Below are 23,070 nucleotides of genomic sequence, written 5' to 3' on the forward strand. Positions count from 1 at the left end.
CCAACGCGCCCGGCCCGCCGCCGATAGTTTTCCACTTTCCCGCCAGGCCCGACGCCGCTCTGACGCCACCGAAGCGCGCCACGACCTGACGTCAACTTTCGCGCCGGAAGTGAGAGGCCAGGCAGCCCAGCTGAAGGCAGTAAGCTGGGCTCACGGTTATAGGAGAGTTCTGGGGTACCCGGGCAAAGGGGCGTGAGAAGGCCCGGAGGCGAAGCGGGAGAGAAGCAACTGCGCCTCGGAGAAGAGAGCTCGCCCATTCCAGACTGGGAGCCAGCTTTCAGTGAAGATGGCAGGGCCAGAACTGTTGCTCGACTCCAACATCCGCCTCTGGGTGGTCCTACCCATCGTTATCATCACTTTCTTCGTAGGCATGATCCGCCACTACGTGTCCATCCTGCTGCAGAGCGACAAGAAGCTCACCCAGGAACAAGTATCTGACAGGTCAGCGCCCTCCCTTCTCCAGCCTACCTCACACCGCCGTGACCTTGGGCAAGAAAGTGTAGGAGTTGTGTCAATTTGCCTAGGTTCACGTCGCGCCCCCACTGACAGGGTGACCTTACCCATTACCTCTATGTTTCACTTTTGTCCTCTGTGAAATGGGGATGATAACAGTACGTGCTTCATAGACAGGTAGGAATCAAATTAGGTGATGTCTATAAAGCCCTTAGCACAGGATCTAACGTATTGAGTGTTGAAAAAAACAGTACTGTTAATACTTTAGGTTAGTCACCAACCCTCGGTGGGTTTACCTATGAACTATCCCATCCCACCCTTTTGTTGAGAAGAGTGCCAGGTGCGTTACAGCTTTTAGTCTTTGTAACATCCAGTCAAGTGAGTGTGATAATCTGCATTCTACCAAATTACTGTTCCAGGCGTCGGGCCTGGTGGGACTGTCAGCTGAGATGCCAAGTACCAAAGCGCTTTGCAGTCTGTAAAACTGCCGTTAGAGATGTAAGGAATTGTAATTATTTCCCACCCCCACCCCCAGAGTGGAAGCAACTTCCTCACATATTTCATTGCAGTATTTATTTATCTATTTATTTGCTTATTTTTGAGACGGAGTTTCGCTCTCGTTGCCCAGGCTGGAGTGCGGTGGCGTCATCTCAGCTCACTGCAGCCTATGCCTCCCAGGTTCAAGAGATTCTCCTGCCTCAGCCTCCCGAGTAGCTGGGATTACAGGCCCGCACCACCACACCCGACTAATTTTTATATTTTTAGTAGAGACAGGGTTTCACCATCTTGGCCAGGCTGTTCTCAAACTCTTGACCTCAGGTGATCCACCTACCTTGGCCTCCCAAAGTGCTGGGATTACAGGTGTGAGCCATCGCGACCAGCCCCTCGTTGCAATATTTGTATACAGATAATGGAATTTGAGATGATTATAGGTGGTTATCTAGACATGTACCCCCTCATATTAAAGTAATAGTTTTCTCCCAGCTACTTGGGATGCTGAGGCAGGAGGATTGTTGGAGACCAGCCTGGGCAACATAATGAGACCTTGTCTCTTAGAAAAACAAGCAATTTTCAGTCAGTTCTGATTACTTCCAGAAACCATCTCAGGTAAGTGCTACTATATCTTTAGCACCTCTCTCTCACATTAATTTCTCATTTTAGTAAAGAGAGTAAGCCTCAGGCTAAGAACTTTTCACAGGTAACAGTATCTAGTTAAAATTTAATAATGTTGTTTTGTTTCTGCTGTACTTAAGTTATTTTCTTTTTTGTGACAATACTGGATTTCCATTTGCTGGTAATTTAAAGATTCCTTTAAAATCATATAGTTGGGGAAAAAGTTGATATATAAAAAGTATTAAATATGTAATGATACAAGCGCTGGACAAAAATTCTAACATGGCATGAGAGTGACTGAAGTTTAGGAAGCACTACTGTAACATTTTCAGTTAGTTCTTCCCAATTATGCCAAGAAGAATAATAACCATTTACTCTATATCAAGTACTATGTGAAGCACTTATATTCATTAACTTATTTAAAACTCAAAGCAACTCTATAAGGTACATATTGTCTCATTTTATAGAAACAGAGGCTTTCACAAGTTCCATGGTCACACAGGGTGACGTTGAGGACTTCACACCAAGCCTTCTGGTATTGGGCTTTTTCCACTATACCACAGCGATCACTTTATCTTTCTGTAGCATTAGTTTCAGAACTGACCAGAGCCAGCACCCCACCCTGAAGTGAACCTTAAGAAGTCAGCTTACTGGCCGGGCACGGTGGCTCACGCCTGTAATCCCAGCACTTTGGGAGGCCGAGGTGGGCGGATCACGAGATCAGAAGATTGAGACCATCCTGGCTAACACGGTGAAACCCCGTCTCTACTAAAAATACAAAAAATTGGCTGAGCGTGGTATGCGGGGTGCCTGCAGTCCCAGCTACTCGGGAGGCTGAGGCAGTGGAATTGCTTGAACCCAGGAGGCGGAGTTTGCAGTGAGCCAAGATTGCGCCACTGCACTCCAACCTGGGTGACAGAACAAGATTCTGTCTCAAAAAAACAAAAAAGAAGTCCACTTACTGGCCGGGTATGGTGGCTTACGCCTGTAATCCCAACACTTTGAGAGGCCGAGGCAGGCAGATCATGAGGTCAAGAGATTGCGACCATCCTGGCCAACATGGTGAAACCCTGTCTCTACTAAAAATACAAAAATTAGCTGGGCGTGATGGCACATGCCTGTAGTCCCAGCTACTCGGGAGGCTGAGGCAGGAGAATCGCTTGAACCCGGGAGGCAGAGGTTGCGGTGAGCTGAGATCACGCCACTGCACTCCAGCCTGGCGACAGAGCGAGACTTCCTCTCAAAAAAAAAAAAAAAGTATATTTACCACAGAAAGAAAGGCTGTAGAAAAATGCGAAGTGGGGAAAGCTCAGACATTTAGCATTTTTTAGCACCTGTAAATTTTTCTTATTTTAGCCTTACATTAGCACTGAAGCAGATACTCCTAAACCCATTTTTACAATTCCAGGGAGCCTGGAAAAGTTAAGCAGTCTTCTCAAAGTAGAGAAATATTGTGCCTGTACTTGAACTCAGATCAGTCTCACTCCCAGGTTAAACCCTCTTCAACCATGATTCCTGCTGTCATAGATTCTCTGCCACAATTTTCTGCCCATGGTTCACTATTAGAGCAATGGTTCTGAATTATATCAGATCCAAAGCTCTCTTTTGTAACCACAAAGTGAAATTCACAATTAGTGTAGTCTGTTTACAAGAACTTTTTTTTTTTTTTTTGGAGACCAGAGTCTCACTCTGTTGCCCAGGCTGGAGTGCAGTGGTGCAATCTTGGCTCACTGCAACCTCTGCCTCCCCAGCTGAAGTGATTCTCCTGCCGCAGCCTCTTGAGTGGCTGCGATTAGAGGCATGCGCCAGCACGCCTGGCTAATTTTTGTATTTTAATAGAGACAGGGTGTGAGCCATTGCACCCAGCCAAGAACATTTCCTTAAGAAGCCGGACACAGTAGTACATGCTTGTAATCCCAGCACTTAGGGAGGCTGAAGTGGGCAGATCTCTTAAGGTCAGGGGTTCGAGACCATCCTGGCCAACATGGTGAACCCCCATCTCTGCTAAAAATACAAAAATTAGCCAGGCGTGGTGGCATGTGCCTGTAATCCCAGCTACTCGGGAGGCTGAGGCAGGAGAATCACATGAACCTAAGGAGTGGAGGTTACGGAGAGCCGAGATCGCTGCACTGCACTCCAGCCTGGGCGACAGAAGGAGGCTCTGTCTCAAAAAAAAAAAAAATTCCACAGATTACCATAACGCCCCCTAGAGGGCAGTAACACCCCCGTGAAGAACCAACCACTGCTCTAGAGAAAATGTCTCTGCTCATAATTGCTGCATCCCTTAAATGAGGTAGTTGGATTATACCAGTTCTGACATGGAGTGGCTCGGCCTCATCAAGTCATCATTTGACTTGGGCAAAATGCTGTTGTACACGCTGAACCGGCCTAAGTCCAAGAAAAAGGTGTGTTTCAGTTGTAAAACTTTTTTTTCTTTTTTTTTTTAAGAGACAAGTCTTGCTATGTCACCCAGACTGGAGAGCACCGACACAATCAAGGCTTACTGCAGCCTCAACATCTCAGGCTCAAGGATCCTCCCACCTCAGCCTCTCGAGTAGCTGGGACTATAAGCGTGTGCCACCACGCTCACTAATCTTTAAATTTTTTGCAAAGATAGGGTCTCCTCCGTTGCCCAGGCTGGTCTCAAACTCCTGGGCTCAAGTGATCCTTCCATCTCGGCCTTCCAAAATGCTGAGATTATAGGCATGAGCCACTGGGTATAGGCATACCCAGCGGTATAAAACATTTTTCTAAATATACTATAAATGTCCATTAGCAGCAGGGCACAGTGGCTCACGCCTGTAATCCCAGCACTTTTGGGAGGCCAAGGCAGGCAGATCACGAGGTCAGGAGATTGAGACCATCCTGGCTAACAACGGTGAAACCCCGTCTCTACTAGAAATACAAAAAATAACCCGAGCATGGTGGGACATGCCTGTAATCCCAGCTACTCGGGAGGCTGAGGCAGGAGAATCGCATGAACTGGGAGGCAGATATTGCACTGAGCTGGGATTGCACCACTGTAGTTCAGCCTGGGAGACAGAGTGAGATTCCATCTCAAACAAAAAAAAAAATACAGTGTGACCACATGATTTTGTATAGTCTGGCTCTTGCACACCTCTCAAGTCTTGTTTTCACATTTTCTGTAGTTCTCTTTCTTCCAGTCATATGGCCTTTTCTCAGGTCCTCAGAAGCAGAGTGTTTACTTCTGTGAGGCTTTTGCCCATTTTGTTTACACCAGCACTTTGCCAAGGTAATCCTCACTCATCCCGAAGAGTCCAGCTTAATCCTACATCCTCAGCAAACCCAAATCTCAGACCTTGACTTCCCAGACTCCATCACCTCCTGGTTATGCACTCTTGCAATACCATCCATCTCTCTCTAGGATGTGATAATTGAATTTCACATTTATTCCTCTGGTTATTTGGTTAATGTCTTTCTCCCTCAGTAGACTTTGACCATCATAAGATATTTGTATTTTGATCACCGTTCTTCATGTCACCTGGCACTTAGAAGTTCAAGAAATATTTGTTCAATGAAAGAATAAATCTACCCTTGTACAGAATATGAATAGAGACTTAGGGAATTTAAGTGACTTGCTCAAGATCACATGGCTAATAAGTGGCAGAGATGGGATTGAACCCATGCATTCAACTCCAGAGCTTAAGTTTTTACCTATTACTCTAGACCCAGTGCTTCTTATACTGTCAATGGTGAAGGACCAGTTTTGGGGTTTTTTGTTTTTTAAATTTCTAATCTCTTATAGGCTAATACTTTTGTAAAATATTTTGATCATGTATTTGGATGTTGTGACAATGTCAAATTATTATAAAAGTCTCTAAATCCTTACTCTCAGTGTCTGTGCTTATCACAGACTAGCATTCACCACACTTTTGAGTATCTTTAGACTAGCACCCAGGGAGCAGAATGTATTACATGTTGCCTCTATAGCCGTGTAGATAAAGTAGAGAACTGTATAGCATAATGAGCTCAGGAGGAGGAAGCAGAGAGAATTCCATGAGGGCTCCAGGCATTGGGAAAAGCTTCGTGGAGATGCTGAGGCTTGAAGAAGGTGTTAAGGCATGATGGAGTAGAACTTGGAAAGGAAAGGGCACTGGAACATTCCCAGCATGTGGAGAAACTAGAATATGTGTAGTGTGACAAGGGAGACCCCGGGGTACTGACTGTTTAGAACAAGTGGTTTGTATTGAGTAGAGATAGGAAGCCAAGCACAGTTTTTTTGTTTGTTTGTTTGTTTGTTTGAGACGGAGTCCCGCCCCAGGCTGTAGTGCAATGGCGTCGTCTCGGCTCACTGCAACCCCCCACCTTCCGGGTTCAAGCGATTCTCCTGCCTTAGCCTCCGGAGTAGCTGGGATTACAGGCACAGGCCACCACACCCGGCTAATTTTTATATTTTTGGTAGAGACGGGGTTTCATCATGTTGGCAAGGCTGGTCTCAAATTCCTGACCTCGTGATCCGCCCGCCTCGGCCTCCCAAAGTGCTGGGATTACAGATGTGAGCCACCGTGTGGCCCCTACCAAGCACAGGTTTTACTGGTTCATTTCTGTTCATAATTTTTTTTCATGTTTCAAGACTATTTCCATTACTTTAAGGGCCTTTTCCTCTTTTCCTCCTTTAATGAACTTTTGAGTACCTAGAAAAAAATTAATATTTTGATCTCTGTTTTGTCATTTGTGTCTTAGCAACACCCATTTGTTGCATAACACTGTATTCTTTTTTTTTTTTTTTTGGAGACAGGGTCTTAACTGTTGCCCAGGCTGGAGAGCAGTGGCGCCATCTCAGCTCATTACAACCTCTGCCTCTTGGGCTCAGGTGATCCTTCTACCTCAGCCTCCTGAGTAGCTGGGACTACAGGACTACAGGCACGTGCCACCAGCCTGGCTAATTTTTGTATTTTTTTTTTTTTTTTTTTTTTTTTTTTAGAGACAGGGTCTTGCTATGTTGCCCAGGCTGGTCTCAGACTCCTGGGCTTAGGTGATCCACCTGCCTTTACCTTCCAAAATGCTGAGATTAGAGGCGTGAGGCACTGCACCTGGCCTAGCACAATATTTCTTGATCAACTATGGTTCTAATAGTTGATTTAAGATCACCTAGTAATTTCATTTATTTATTCAATAAATGTTTACTGAGAGCTTTCTAACAGTCTGACTTCTGGGTAGATTTTCTATTTGTCCATCAGATAGCAACCCTCTCAAGGCCTGTTCTCATTTCTCTGTAGGTAATAAGAAATTCCTTCTTTTATCCTCACTCTTCTCCCTTTCTCCTGACCCCAGATCTCCTGAGCAGTGTCCAACTATTCTTTTCACTCAGAGAAAGTGTCTTCCTAGCTTATTATCAAATAAGAAAAAGCTGAATGTAATGTCCCAAATGTACCTTCCTCTGAAATATTTATGTGTTCAGAAACACAGTCACTTTTGAAAAATACTTTTCTGAAAACCTAATTGTTAGGTTAAATAAGTTTACGTTGGTTTTAAAGATACTTGTATTTTGGAAAGTTTCCACACAGAGCTGTTGCCAAATAGGCCCTCTCTTGTGTTTAAATAGGTCTTCTACTTGACTCTCCCATTTTCTTCTAGTGTTTCACTTTTTAAAATCTCATTGTGTTGGTTGTATTTTTCAGTCAAGTCCTAATTCGAAGCAGAGTCCTCAGGGAAAATGGAAAATACATTCCCAAACAGGTACTCATTTATCTTTTATTAAAAAGCTCCACGATTCACTGTTGGGCAGTAGATATCTGAATGTTTTATAAGGGGGCTCTGGGGAAAGCTAAAGGTTGGCAACTTAGTAATTAAGCTGTGGCCTGGTGGTGTTTGCTGTCATGGTGACCTCACCCTTCTTAGGAAATTGTTTTTAAATGTGACTCAGCTAAAGTGTCAGGTCGCCTGCCAAGTAGGCTGACAGCTCTGAGCGGAACAATATATCCTAAAGGCCTTCTGACTAAGCCCCTGGGGAGTAATTTGACAATTTGCTGTGTCATAGTTCTTAGACTTAAAACCCTTTTTTTTTTTTTACTAGTCTTTCTTGACACGAAAATATTATTTCAACAATCCAGAGGATGGATTTTTCAAAAAAACTAAAAGGAAGGTAGTGCCACCTTCTCCTATGACTGGTATGTTTGTTCCCTTCACTCATCTTTAGGGAAGATTTTTAACATGGATATTTGAGTGGGGTGGGGTGGGCAGGGAGGGTGTCATTTTATTTAAATGTTAAATTGCAGAAGATAGTAATCTTAGACCTTAGAAATCATCTGATACAGGGATCTGTGGAAGTGGAATTCTCTTTTTCAGTTAGATTTTCTGAGAACCCCAATGTATAAAGTGGATTAAAAAAAAAATAGTTCTCAGCTGATGGAGCGGGGAGGAGGCCAGAGCTATTGTCCCTGGGTCTCTCCTTATTGCTGTTCTAGGAACCCAGGATTCTAGGGAGCACAGTTGGAAAAGCATTCCAGCCTGCTCTCACCCAGTGCCTGGATCCCCTTCCAACAGGTGGCTGCCCAGCTTCTGCCTAAATGAGGAAGAGTGCAGTACTTCCAAGATGTGCCATTTTGTTGATTTTGTTGTTAGATGTGATTGGTCTACCCTACAGTTTTGGCTCTAACATTTTCTACTTCCACTGATCCCAGTCATGTAAAAAATATAGCACGTTAGAAGTAAAACAGACTAGGTGTGGTGGCTCACGCCTGTAATCCTTGCATTTTTGGGAGGCCGAGGCAGGCGGATTGCCTGAGGTCAGGAGTTCAACACCAGCCTGGTTTACATGGTGAAACCCCGTCTCTACTAAAAATACAAAAATTAGCCAGGCGTGGTGGCAGTGCCTGTAGTCCCAGCTACTCCAGAGGCTGAGGCAGGAAATTGCTTGAACCTGGGAGGTGGAGGTTGCAGTGAGCCGAGGTCACATCACTGCACTCTTTGAAAAATAAAAATAAATAAAAGTAAAACAAAGTAATTTGTTGTTCTGTGTTGACTGTCCTCTCATTTTAGTACTATTCACTTCTTTAGGTGAGATAGCCAGCTATTTTAAACCCATATGGAAGGTATTATAATTAATTTTTTTTAAGTGACTAAGGTTGTACGGAGTTAATTTTTTAACAAGTTTTTAAGAAAATTTACAAGAAACAAAAGACCATTAAATATATGAAAAGTTACTTGACTTCACTAATAATCCATGGAATATCAATTAAAACAAGATATCTTTTTTTTTTTCTTCAGAAGGGAGTCTTGCTCTCTCACCCAGGCTGGAGTGCAGTGGCGCGATCTCGATCTCGGCTCACTGCAGGCTCCGCCTCCTGGGTTCGCGCAATTCTCCTGCCTCAGCCTCCCGAGTAGCTGGGATTACAGGCACCCGCCACCATGCCCAGCTAATTTTTTGTATTTTTGAGATGGGGTTTCACCGTGTTAGGATGGTCTCGATCTCCTGACCTCATGATCCGCCCGCCTTGGCCTCCCAAAGTGCTGGGATTACAGGTGTGAGCCACCGTGCCCAGCCAAGATATCCTTTTTTTTTTTTTTTTAGCCCAGTAAGCTGTCAAAAGATTGAAAAAATTGTCAGGATCCACTATTGTCAAGGTCGAGGATGTTAGGTTCCCTCACCATTGGCAGGAGTGGCAAGAGGTGGAGCCTTACTGACAGTCTGACAATATCTATCAATTTTAAATGTACAAATCCTTGGACCTAGAAATTCTAAGAAGTTCTCTTATAGAAACACAAAAACACGTGGACGTATGTGTAAGATAATTGTCAGCAGCATCATTTATCATTTGCTGGCAAAAACAATGGAAACAATCGATAGGTCTACTCAAAAGTGATTGGTGTGACCACACCGTGGAATCCTATGCAGACATTAAAAATTTTGAGACTGGGTATGGTGGCTGACGCCTGTAATCCCAGCACTTTGGGAGACCGAGGCAGGCAGATCACTTGAGGTCAGTCACGAGTTCAAGACCAGTCTGGCCAACATGGTGAAACCCAGTCTCTACTAAAAATACAAAAATTAGCTGAGCATGGTGGTGTGTGCCTGTAATCCCAGCTACTTAGGAGGCTGAGGCAAGAGAATCACTTGAACCTGGGAGGCGGAGGTTGCAGTGAGCTGAGATCATGCTACTGCACTCCAACCTGGGCGACAGAGTGAGACTCTGTCTCAAAAAAAAAAAAAAAAAAAAAAGGCCGAGCATGGTGGCTCCCACCTGTAATCCTAACACTTTGGAAGGCCGAAGCAGACGGATCACGAGTTCAGGAGATCGAGACCATCCTGGCTGACACGGTGAAATCTCGTCTCTACTAAAAATACAAAAAATTAGCCAGGCGTAGTGGCAGGTGCCTGTAGTCCAGCTACTCGGGAGGCTGAGGCAGGAGAATGGCATGAACCTGGGAGGCGGAGCTTGCAGTGAGCAGAGATCGCGCCACTGCACTCCAGCCTGGGTGACAGAGCGAGACTCTGTCTCAAAAAACAAAAACAAAATATTGAGAGGGAGCTATTATACCAGTGTGGAAATAGCACCCACAATATATTAATAAGAATAGTATATATATATGTATATATATATACACACACACACACACAGAAAGGATATACTATGCTTATTATTATATACATAAAATTTATAATGTTTATATGTAGAGAGAAAGATGGAAGGATATACAACAAATAGTTAAGTGTTTAGAGAATGGGCTTAAAAGAACTATCTACATCATACATTTTTATGTCATTTGATTTTTTTTTTACAATAAACTTATTTTAATTATCAAGTACATTAAAAATTTACAGAAAATTGGGGCCAGGCGCAGTGGCTCATGCCTGTAATCCCAGCACTTTGGGAGGCCGAGGCGGGCGGATCACGAGGTCAGGAGATCGAGACCATCCTGGCTAACATGGTGAAACCCCGTCTCTGCTAAAAATACAAAAAGTTAGCTGGGCGTGGTGGCGGGCGCCTGTAGTCCCATCTACTCAGGAGGCTGAGGCAGGAGAATGGTGTGAACCTGGGAGGTGGAGCTTGCAGTGAGCTGAGATCGCACTACTGCACTCCAGCCTGGGTGACAGAGCAAGACTCCTTCTCAAAAAAAAAAAAAAAAAATTTTTTTACAGAAAATCAGGAGAAAGTCCCCAGCAACAGAGGTAAAACTTAGTGGTTTCTTGTTTGTGCTTTTGTCTTAGATCCTACTATGTTGACAGACATGATGAAAGGGAATGTAACAAATGTCCTCCCTATGATTCTTATTGGTGGATGGATCAACATGACATTCTCAGGCTTTGTCACAAGTAAGTTACAGACCCAGCCGACTTCATGTTATCCAGAGAAATTCAAGTGCTACTGAGACACTAATATCGCAGGTCCTGTGTTTTCTTTTGTAAACTGGTAATAGTCCTTGAACAAAAAGTTTAATATGTGATGACTTTTACAGCTTTTGCCCAAAAATGATCCTAAGTTCATGATGTGGATGCTTTTTGGCCAGATTAGATTCAAGCAAGTGACTTGCTAGCTTACTTCCAAAACTAATACGGTATTCTCGTTGAGCAGGATAAAGGGAAGCATATTTCTATTTTGACTTCATTTGCTAGGTGTTAGGGTGAGTTTTCTATTTGTTTATAAGTTGATTTGATTTTAATAAGTTTGGTTTCTTATTAATATAGTTCTATGCTTATATATTCCACTTAGAGTTTGACAGATTGGTGCAAGTTTTTTCCAAATTTCAGGTCACAGCTCAGTTTGAGTCCCTGCTTCCTCAGTAAGCTAGAGGCAGGTATTATGCAGGGAAACAAGAGCAGAGTGGCATTTTGACTGTCTTTTCTTCAGAAATTGCCACAGATTTCCTTGTGGAAGTCGTTTTCCAAAAGCTCTGTGGCACAGAGTTCCCACTTCCTCTGAGAAAGATTCACACTTATTCTAAAAATAAAACAGCTCAGAGTGATTGTGAACTTTTTCTTCTCTGCAGCCAAGGTCCCATTTCCACTGACCCTCCGTTTTAAGCCTATGTTACAGCAAGGAATCGAGCTACTCACATTAGATGCATCCTGGTAAGAACTTTCTTTTGTTTAATAAAAACACAAACCACACTTTGGGAGGCCAAGGCAGGAGGATCACTTGAGCCTAGGAGTTTGAGACCAGCCTGGACAACAGAGTAAGACCCTGTCTCAAGAAAACGAAAACAGGCCGGGCGCAGTGGGTCATACCTGTAATCCCAGCACTTTGGGAGGCCGAGGTGGGCAGATCATGAGGTCAAGAGATCGAGGCCATTCTGGCTAACACGGTGAAACCCCGTCTCTACTAAAAATGTAAAAAATTAGCCAGGCGTGGTGGCGGGTGCCTGTAGTCCCAGCTTCTCGGGAGGCTGAGGCAGGAGAATGGTGTGAACCCAGGAGGTGGAGCTTGCAGTGAGCTGAGATTGCACCACTGCACTGCAGCCTGGGCGACAGAGCAAGACTCCATCTCAAAAAAAAGAAAAAATGAAAACAAAAACCACACAAACCAAAATCTAAAACCAGTGTCCCTGCACATGTACCCTAAAACCTAAAGTATAATAATAAAAATAAAAAATAAAAAATAAAGACTTATCCTATTGAATAAACTTCCCTCAAAAAAAAAAAGATGAGGATTTCTGGCTGGGTGCAGTGGCTCACACCTATAATCCTGCACTTTGGGAGGCCGAGGCGGGCGGATCACAAGGTCAGATCGAGACCATCCTGGCTAACACAGTGAAACCCCATCTCTACTAAAAATACAAAAAGTTAGCCGGGAGTGGTGACGGGAGCCTCTAGTCCCAGCTACTCAGGAGGCTGAGGCAGGAGAATGGCATGAACCCAGGAGGCGGAGCTTGCAGTGAGCTCAGATGGCGCCACTGCACTCCAGCCTGGGTGACAGAGTGAGACTCCGTCTCAAAAAAAAAAAAAAAGATGAGGATTTCTAATTTGCATACTTCATTGGAATTGGTTTTTAAAGGTTTTTTTTTTTGTTTTTTTTTTTCCAAGATGGAGTCTCACTCTGTCGCCTAGCTTGGAGTGCAGTGGTGCGATATCATTGCAACCTCCACCTCCTAGGTTCAAGTGATTCTCCTGCCTCAGCCTCCCGAGTACTTGGATTACAGGCGTGTACCACCACATCCGAGTGATTTTTTTATGTTTCGTGGAGACAGGGTTTCACCATGTTGGCCAGGCTGGTCTCGAACTACTGACCTCAAGTTATCCACCTGCCTCGGCCTCCCATAGTGCTGGGATTACAGGCATGAGCCACCACGCCCGGCCAAAGTTTTTTTTTTTTTTTTTTTTTTTTTTTTCACTGAAACTCCACTCAAAATGCCATGGGTGGTTTATGGCAACTTTTACATGAGTCTAGCAAAAGGAAAGAATGTGTCACCTCTTTTCTGTCACAACTAGGGACTTAAGAATGCAGGGGTGGATGTATCAACCTCCAGAAAGTTAAAAGTTTAAGCCAGGAATTCTGGCGAGGCAATCATTTTTAGTAATACCCTGGAGCTTATGAGAGTGAAAGTTTGTATTTTTTTTTCCAAAGTACATTACTATTAATGATAATCGTTTTCATTAGTTCTAGTCACTGGGCTTAGCGTTTTCCATATTTTACCCTCATAGCAACCTATGAAACCTGTATAGGAATTGACATTTGATGACAAAATCTGTCCAAATCCAGCACCCATGTGTTACTTACCACTCTTTATAATTTTTTAAAAGAGATTTCTCCTTCTGAGTACCACTATTTTTTTTTGAATGGCAGAATAAAAAAACTTAAAATCTGAAAAGCTCTTAGAAAATACTGCTACAATATCTGGAACCTAGTGAAGCTGCTTCATGTAGCCTCTCCAGACTCTTGCCTGTGGCTTCCCAAAGACTGGCATAAACAAGAGGAAAAGAATAACGGACAAAATGGGGATTACTAGTGGTAATCTTGACTACTTGGTTTGAGCAGAGCCCTCTAGGATGTGTGGGAGGAGCAAGAGAGGCCAGAGGCTGAGATGTCTGGGCCATGCACAGTTCTGCTAGAGAAGAAAAGCTGTACCTTATATGAGTAGCATGAGTCTATTCTACTTTTACCTTCCAGTCTCACTGGGCTAAACAAAAACTTCATGGGTTGGAGAAAAGCTTATTTATCTTTTCTCAGCATCCAGAGAGGCATGTGACTAAAATGCTGTCATGGACAGAAGGGAGACTGGAACCTGGGTGTACAGTTACCACTGGTGAGATCAGCAACATTGTATTCAGACAGGCCATTTACTTACCTGCAGCCTATGGAGTAACCAGAATAGACTCTTGCCCTTATGTGACCCACTTGTTGGAATGAGTGTGGATCTTTCCGTTTATCTATCATTTTCCATACTCATTTTTGTTTTTAGTTTTTATTATATGCAAGCATATTTATTTTATGGAGGTTGAGTAGGAAACCTAAGCTAAAGGAAGCCTCAGTGATATAGTTCAAAACTTGGAATGGCGCTCCCAGTAGCTATAGTCCTCGGTACTGTATTTCCTGAAATCCACATCTCATCCCTTCTTGTAAGTATGGAACACACCTAGTGGCTCACGCCTGTAATCCCAGCACTTTGGGAGGCTGAGGTGGGCAGATCACTTGAGGTCAGGAGTTCGAGACCAGCTTGGCCAACATGGTGAGACCCCATCTCTACTAAAAATATAAAAATTAGCCAGGCATGGTGGTGTGTGCCTATAGTCTCAGCTACTCAGGAGGTTGAGGCAGGAGAATCTCTTGAACCCAGGTGGCAGAGGTTGCAGTGAGCCGAGATCGCGCCACTGCACTCCAGCCTGGGTGACAGGGCGAGACTCCGTCTCAAAAAAAAAAAAAAAAAAGTATGGAACACACCAACACTTGTGATTTCCTCTAGGGAATGGAATTCAGAATGGGAGTCATCCTTGGATTTTTTGAAATATAGTTCTGTATTGGTGAGACTGCTTTAACAACTTGTATTTCTTCTGTGGTTGTGCTTTGGATGAATATAGCCCATCCGAGGTGACTTCTTTACAAACACTAAACAACTTTGGGTGGTAGGGAAGTGGGAACTGCATTACTCTCTGATATAATAACTAACCACACCATTTTCCTTTTGCTTTGCCAGGGTGAGTTCTGCATCCTGGTACTTCCTCAATGTATTTGGGCTTCGGAGCATTTACTCTCTGATTCTGGGCCAAGATAATGGTAAGAAGCATGTCAGGCTTACTAAGCAAATACTTCCATAGATGGATCATCCATGTTAGAGCCAGAAAAGTCTTGTAGGTTATACTGTTTGTTACCATAGTCAAATAAAATGTTTCCTTCGTTCAGTTTCTGAGGTATTCTGAAAGAGTCTTAAAAATTCCAGGGGTCAGACTGAAGATCTCAATTCTCTCTGGCAACGACTGGTACAGTATTTGATTCCCCAGAGTCTGATACCATCATGTGAGGGATCCAGCACCAGCAGTGTAAGCCTGTGAACCTAAAGCTTAAAGAAGGCCTGGTTTGTCAGTTCATTGACTAGAGCCCTTGCCAGTACTAATCCTTACTCTCTTGTTTACTGGCTGGGACTTCAGAAAAGTTACTTAACAAGTTATTTAACTTCGAATTCTCTATTTGCTTATCTGTAAATAAGGACTTTATTAGTTAACCTGCGGGGTTGTTAGGAACAGATGAGGAAGAATATGCAAAGCACTTAGTGAAGTACTTGGCATACAGTAGTTGCTCAATAACTGGTGGCTGTTATTGTTGAAATTTGAAATAAAGTTTAGAGCTTCCTTTAGTGATCTCTTTTGCTGTTACTATCCCCATTTTTCAGGAGACACAAAGTGACTTTCCTAGAGTCACATAGCCATGGGTGACAGGGCCAGTCAGTGAGGCCGTAGTCCAGTTCTCTAATCTGTGTGAAGCCCATTCTTCCCCTTGGGTGCTGGGGTGCTTGCTGAGTCCTGGCACTCATGTAAGTGTGTCTTACGCTGCAGCCGCTGACCAATCACGAATGATGCAGGAGCAGATGACAGGAGCAGCCATGGCCATGCCCGCAGACACAAACAAAGCTTTCAAGGTATACTCCTTCACCTTTCAAAGCCGCAGCAATGCTCTGAAAGGTGTTACCAAGAACTATTTTAAAAATAGCTTCCTTGCAGGGAGTGTTGTGTGGTTCCATCATTTTAATTTAAACTTAGCAAAAACATAGTTTACATGTCTGTTTTTCCTGAGACAGAATCATCTATTAAGTAAATGGAAATTCTTGGTACTTTTACTGGTTTTTAAATGCTCACCAGAATTTAATCCACACTATCAATGATGTTGTAAAATAATCCAATCGGAGGTGCCAGGTAAACATTTAGAATAATTTGAACCTTTTTGAACCCCATAGACATCAGATATAAATTGCATTAAAAAAACAATACTAAGGGCCTTTTCACAAAAAGGTTCTAGAGTTTGCAAAATTTAGTATGATTTTTGTGGAACAAAATCTCACTGTGTTTCATCATAGAAACTAGAAAGAGAAGGGAAGTTCCGGCCAGGCACAGGGGCTCACACCTGTAATCCCAGCACTTTGGGAGGCCGAGGTGGGCAGATCACTTGAGGTTAGGAGTTCGACACCAGCCTGGACAACATGGTGAAACCCTGTCTCTATTGAAAATACAAAAATGGGCGAGGTGTGGTGGCTCACACCTGTAACCCCAGCACTTTGGGAGGCCAAGGCGGGTGGATCAGCTGAGGTCAGGAGTTCAAGACCAGCCTGGCCAACACGGTGAAACCTCTTTTCTACTGAAGATACAAAAAAAATTTGCTGGGCATGGTGGTGGGCACCTGTAATCCCAGTTACTCGGGAGACTGAGACGGGAGAATTGCTTGAACTCAGGAGGTGGAGTTTGCAATGAGCTGAGGTTGCACCATTGCACTCCAGCCTGGGCAACAAGAGCAAAACTCCGTCTCAAAAAAAAAAAAAATACAAAAATGAGCTGGGCATAGTGGCATGTGCCTATAATCCCAGCCACCCAGGAGGCTGAGACAGGAGAATCACTGAAACCCGGGAGGTGGAGGCTGTAGTGAGCCAAGATCGTGCCACTGCACTCCAGCCTGGATGACAGACCAAGATTCCGTCTCAAAAAAAAAAAAAAAAGAAGTTTCTCAGCCTGATAAAGGGCATCTATGACAGACCCACAGCTAACATCATACTCAATGGTGAAAGACTGAAAGCTTTCCCTTTAAGATCAAGAACAAGACAAAGTTGTCTGTTCTTGCCACTTCTATTCAGTATTGTCCAGGATGTACTAGCCAGGGCAGTTAGGCAAGAAAAAGAAATAAAAAATCATTCAGATTAGAAAGGATATAAAACTCTCTCTGTTTGCAAATGGCATGGTGTTGTATATAGATCATCCTAAAGAATCCACAAGAAAACTAACAGAGCTAATAAATAAGTTCAACATACAAAAATCAATTGTGTTTCTATACACTGGTAATGAAGAATTGGAAGTGAAAGTAAAACAATTTTATTTATAATAGTATCAAAAGGAATAAAATATTTAGAAACAAATCTAACAAAAGAAATGGCCGTGGCCGGGCATGGTGGTTAACGCCTGTAATCCCAGTACTTTGGGAGGCTGAGGTGGGCAGATCACGAGGTCAAGAGACCATCCTGGCCAAGATGGTGAAACCCCATCTCTACTAAAAATACAAAAATTAGCTGGGCATGGTGATGCATGCCTGTAGTCCCAGCTACTCGGGAGGCTGACGCAGGAGAATCACTTGAACCCGGGAGGCAGAGGTTGCAGTGAGTTGAGATTACGCGCCACTAAACCCCAGCCTGGTGACAGAGCGAGACTTCAAAAAAAAAAAAAAAAAGAAATGGCCTTTTGTTAGATTTAAACTGACATACTGAAAAATTACAAAACATTGCTGAAAGAAATTAAAGACTTAAATAAATGGAAAGACATCCATGTTCATAGATTGGAAGACTTAATATTGTTAAGATGGCAATATTCTCCAAATTTATCCACAGATTGAACACAATCCCTATAAAAATCTTAACCTGCCTTTCTTGCAGAAATTGACAAGCTGCTCCTGAAGTTCATGTGGAAATTCAAGGGAATCAAAATAGGCAAAAATGTTGGCAAAATTGGAGAACTTACACGCCGTGGTTTTAAAGCCTGTTACAAAGCTGTAGTAATCAAAACTGCACAGTAATAAAAACTGGCATAAGGAGAGATATAGGTCAATGGAATAAAATGGAGAGTTCAGAAATAAACACATCTATTTATCATCAGTTGATTTTCAAAGAGGGTACCAAGACCATTCAGTGGGGAAAGAATAGTCTCCATTCCACGAATGGTGCTGGGAAAAGGATATCTACATGCAAAAGAATGAAGCTGGGCACCTGTTTCACACCATGCACAAAAGTTAAGTCCAAATGGTTCAACAGGCATGTTAGTGCAGAAGAAAAAAAAAATTAGGGTCAAATTAGCCAAATGTGGTGGTGCATGCCTATAGATGGGGGGAGCACTTGAGCTGAGGAGTTTGAGGCTGCAATGAGCTATGATTGTGCCACTGCACACCAGCTTGGGTGACAGAGCGAGACCCTGTCTCGAAAAAAGAAATCAAATGGGTCAAACTCCCAAATCTTTAATATTGTATGATATTACTTATATAAAATATTTGGAATAGGAAAATTCACAGAGACAAGAAAGTAGGTTAGAGGTTACTGAGGATGGGATGGGGGCAGTGGGGAGTAATTGCTTACTGTGCACATTTTCTGTTTAAGGGGACATAAAACTTTGGAAATGATAGTAGACATGGGTACACATTGTGAATGTCATTAATGCCATTGAATTTTACATCTAAAATGGTTAAAAGTGGTGTATGTTATGTTACATATATTTTACCACAATAAAAAAATAAAAATTTGGCTGGGTGCAGTGGCTTACACCTTAATCCCAGCACTTTGGGAGGCTGAGACAGGCAGATCATTTGAGGTCAGGAGCTTGAGACCAGCCTGGCCAACATGGTGAAATGCCATCTCTACTAAAAATACAAAAATTAGCTGGGCATAGTGGTGCATGCCTGTAATCCCAGCTACTCAGGAGGCTGAGGCATGAGCATCGCTTGAACCTGGGAGGCGGAGGTTGCAGTGAGCCGAGATTGCACCATTGCAGATGCAGAGGTTGCAGTGAGCCAAGATGGCGCCACTGCACTCCACTCTGGGTGACAGAGTGAGATCACTCTGTCTCAAAAAAATAAACAACTAAAAAACAGTGAGAGGGCTGGGCATGGTGGCTCACGCCTGTAATCCCAGCACTTTGGGAGGCTGAGGTGGGTGGATCACAAGGTCAGAAGTTCAAGATCAGCTTGGTCAACATGGTGAAACCCAGTCTCTACTAAAAATAGAAAAATTAGCCAGGCGTGGTGGCAGGCGTCTGTAGTCCCAGCTACTCAGGAGGCTGAGGCAGGAGAATTGCCTAAACCCAAGAGGCAGAGGTTGCAGTGAGCCGAGATCACGCCACTGCACTCCAGCCTGGGTGACAGAGTGAGACTCCGTCTCAAAAAAACAAACAAAAAAAACAGATACCACTTCATGCCCACTCAGATGGTTATAATTAATAAAAAAAAAAGATGAACAATAACAAGTGTTGGTAAGGATGTGGAGAAATTGGAACCCTATTGTTGATTATGGTACAGCCACTTTGGAAAACAGCTTTTCTGCCATTTCTCAAACAGTTAAAGCATAGTTACTATATGACCCAGTAATTTCACTCTTAAGTAAATACTCAAGAGAACTGAAAACATATGTCCACACAGAAACTTATGTGAGAATGTGTTCAGAGCATGATTCATAATAATCAAAAAGTAGACATAACCCAAATGTCCATCATCTAATGAATGGATAAACAATGGAATATTTTGGAATATAATGTACATTGTATGTACAGTAGAATATATATAATGGAGCGTTATTCAGCTACAAATAAGAGTGGAATACTGAATCATGTTAAACAGGGAAGAACCTTGAAAACATGCTAAGTGAAAGAAAATAACAAAAGGCCACATATGACCAGAAATAAGTGAAAAAAAGATACGGAAGATAAAGTAGTAGTTGCCAGAGGTTGTGGGAGGTGAATAATGGGAACTGTCTACTGTTTGGTATGTGGTTTCTTTTTGTTATGATAAAAGTATTCTGGAATTAGATAGTGGTGGCGGTTGCACATATGAATATACTAAAAATCACTAAATTGTACACATTAAAGGGGTAAATTGTATGACGTGTAAATTATATCTGAGAAACTCAGGAGCTAACATTTGTATTTCCATTAAATAAGCTTGCTCATCTATCTATCTATCATCTATCTATCTATCTATCTATCTATCTATCTATCTATCTATCTAATCTATCTAGAGAGGGTCTCACTGTGTCACCCAGGCTGGAGTGCAGTGGTACAATCCTAGCTCACTGCAGCCTCGAACTCCTGGACTTAAGCATTCCTCCCACCTCAGCCTCAGTACTGGTGCATGAGGAGCCAGTACTACAGGCACACACCACCACACCCAACTAATTTTTTTTTTTAATTTGTAAAGAGATGGGATCTCGCTATGTTGCCCAGGCTGGTCTTGAACTCCCATCCTCAAGTGATCCTCCTGCCTTGGCCTCCCAAAGTGCTAGGATTACAGGCGTGAGCTACCACATCTCGCAAGCTTTTTTTTTTTTTTTTTTTTTTCATTTATTTTTAAAGACGAGGTATTACTATGTCTAGGCTCATCTAAAGATAGGTTGTCCAGGGTAGTCTCAAACTCCTGGGCTCAAGCTATCCTTAGCCTCAGCCTCCAGAGTAGCTGGGACTGTAGATGCATGCCACTGCACCCACCTCATAAAGCATTTTTTAGACACTCTAATTTAAGGCAAAGTAGTCAGATTAATAGAGTATTTGAGAAATGTAATTTCTTGGAAAATTCTGCAAATTTATTTCTTTTCAACATATTACTAGTTTACATCTAAATGATTATATGCCAAAAACAGTTTTTTAGTTCACACCATCAAAGTGATTAAAAATTACTGGACTCCCACAAACTGTAATGAAGTGCCATTATGTATCTGGACATAAGGTTGGAGGAAGTGTTCTTAGGCCCACTGAAGATACCCTGGGCCATTTATGTCAAAGCATTGTGGACCATGCACCATTTAAACCAGATGGCAAGTCCCTTGATTAAAGAGCTGAGAATCAGCGCTAAGTTGTCTGTTGTACATCCCTCAAGAGTACTGTGGGGCACAAAGGTGCTTAATAAGCATGAGCTGATAGACGGGTTAAGCGCTGGGGACTTTGCAGTCAGACCACAATTTAAATCTCAGCTCCATTAGTTCCTAGTGCCAGTGGCCTTGAACAAATTATTTGACCTCTTAGCCTTAGTCTCCTTATCTAGAAATTGAGGGGTGGCAGGAAGAAGGGGAGGAGAGGATGGGGGTAGCAGCATTTCCCTTGTAGGATTGAATGAGCTTATACATGCAGATAGCTCACTCCAGCTTTTGGCCCAGAGTAAGTGGTCACTAAAGGTTAGCCACAGCTGTCAGTAACAATTCCCTCTCTTCCTGCCTGGGTGTTCTCTTCCATTACAGACAGAGTGGGAAGCTTTGGAGCTGACGGATCACCAGTGGGCACTAGATGATGTCGAAGAAGAGCTCATGGCCAAAGACCTCCACTTCGAAGGCATGTTCAAAAAGGAATTACAGACTTCTATTTTTTGAAGACCGAGCAGGGATTAGCTGTGTCAGGAACTTGGAGTTGCACTTAACCTTGTAATTTTGTTTGGAGCTGGCACCTCTTGGAATAAAAAGGAGGATGCACGAGCTGGCAGGCATGCAGCAAGGCTTGTTCTTGTCTGGGCTGGGTTCCCCTTTATGTTTGAAACTAGAGGAAATAGGAGTATGCTGGGCAACTTGTTATTTTTAAAATGTTGTAAATGTTCCTTCTGGTGACTAGTAATGAAAGTCAGAGAAAGGGGGAAACCTCAAGCTACCGATAATATATAAAATCTCGGCTGGGCGCAGTGGCTCACGTCTGTAATCCCAGGATTTTGGGAGGTTGAGGCGGGTGGGTCACGAGGTCAGGAGTTCAAGATCAGCCTGGCCAAGATGGTGAAACCCCATCTCTACTAAAAATACAAAAAAATTAGCCAGGCATGGTGGTGGGCACCTGTAATCCCAGCTTCTTGGCAGGCTGAGGCAGAGAATTGCTTAAACCTGGGAGGCGGAGGATGCAGTGAGCTGACATCGCGCCACTGCGCTCCAGCCTGGGCGACAGAGCAAAACTCCATCTTAAAAACAAAAACAAAAACAAAAACATATATATATATATCTTAGCAGAAGCCCAGTCTTCGGAGGAAGCATTGTTAGTTATAGCTAATGATTATGTGCAGGCAGCCTGACATCTAGCCACAGTAAACTCCTGTTTTCTTGGGATCCAAACACCGTGTTTTACCATTAGTTTTGTTAGTGTTGTTAACTTTACACAAGTAAACCATTTCCACTACCAAAGGTTTAGAAACTATGGATGAACAAAATGAATCTCCCTGTATTGTTCATTTTGAGCCTACATAGACATAGAGACCAAATATGTCAAAACCTTATTCAAATAAACTCTCTTCAGAGTGAATACCCAGGGCCAGGACAGACTCAGCAAACCTTCTATATCACTTAATTCTGCCCAGCGAAAATCAGTGACCCTGAGGCACTGCCAGATTCTAAAGTGCCTTTGGGATCATCAGAGACCGGCTATAAATAATGCAAAATCTTGATCTGGATGTCAGTATATCAAATCTTATCAAATCCATTGACAAATCAGTGGTGCTATACTGGAAATGGCTACTCCTTTGGATGAAGGACCTCATTTCCCAGTTGCTCGGAACAAAAGAGAATTTACATATTGCTGTAAGAAGGGAGAGACCGCAGTTGTTGGTAGACACACAGATAAGGGTGCCCAAGAATAATTCTTTCTGGATTAAAGGTCCCAGGGAAGCGACCGGGTGCCATTTCTGTACCAAGAGGTGAATATAATTTGCATGTTGAGTGCGGTAATTAAGAACAAACGACTCTTGACTCCACAAATTAAACCATCCTGTTTTCTCTTCTTTGCCTGTGAAAGTGTTGCCTCTGTAAGTCACTAACAACCTTCTGCCAACAGTTGACTGTCTATCTTGGACCAGTGCAGGGAGTCTAAGATGAAAGAGATGTGAACCTTGCCCTCTCTCTCACAAGAGAGAGACACATAAGAGCTTTTTAAAATTTTTTATTATTTTTTTAGAGACGATACCTTGCTGTGTTGCCCAGACTGGTCTTGAACTTGTGAGCTCAAGCCATCCTCCTGCCTCAGTCTCCCAAAGTGCTGGGATTACAGGCATGAGCCACTGTGCTTGGCCAAAAGAGACCTTTTTTTGAGGTCACTGAATCTGAGAATCTGGAATCTCTGACCCTGGCCTCCAGAGTAACATATGTGGGCATAGACACAGACATGTCCCTCTAAAGCTTATTCATAATGACCTGCAG

At 43.1% G+C, this 23,070-nt stretch overlaps 1 protein-coding gene across 3 annotated transcripts; it reads left to right on the forward strand.

Annotated features, from left to right (window-relative positions):
• Positions 1-46: 46 nt before the first annotated feature.
• EMC3 (ER membrane protein complex subunit 3) lies at positions 47-22,655 on the forward strand. 3 transcript variants are annotated; one of them, XM_055260573.2, is made up of 8 exons: positions 47-441; positions 7,209-7,266; positions 7,604-7,697; positions 10,739-10,843; positions 11,518-11,599; positions 14,659-14,738; positions 15,515-15,597; positions 21,145-22,655. In XM_055260573.2, the coding sequence occupies exons 1-8, from the start codon at positions 287-289 to the stop codon at positions 21,271-21,273; spliced, it is 786 nt and encodes a 261-aa protein (XP_055116548.1). In that variant the 5' UTR covers positions 47-286; the 3' UTR covers positions 21,274-22,655. The 3 variants fall into 3 exon arrangements, with proteins under 3 accessions (XP_055116548.1, XP_063486487.1, XP_063486486.1); XM_063630417.1 differs by lacking the exon at positions 21,145-22,655 and adding an exon at positions 17,590-18,447; XM_063630416.1 differs by lacking the exon at positions 21,145-22,655 and having other exon boundaries at positions 15,515-16,979.
• The last annotated feature ends 415 nt before the right edge of the window (positions 22,656-23,070 follow it).

The sequence above is a fragment of the Symphalangus syndactylus genome, chromosome 21, assembly GCF_028878055.3.
Source record: "Symphalangus syndactylus isolate Jambi chromosome 21, NHGRI_mSymSyn1-v2.1_pri, whole genome shotgun sequence".
Classification (NCBI taxonomy): Eukaryota; Metazoa; Chordata; class Mammalia; order Primates; family Hylobatidae; genus Symphalangus; species Symphalangus syndactylus.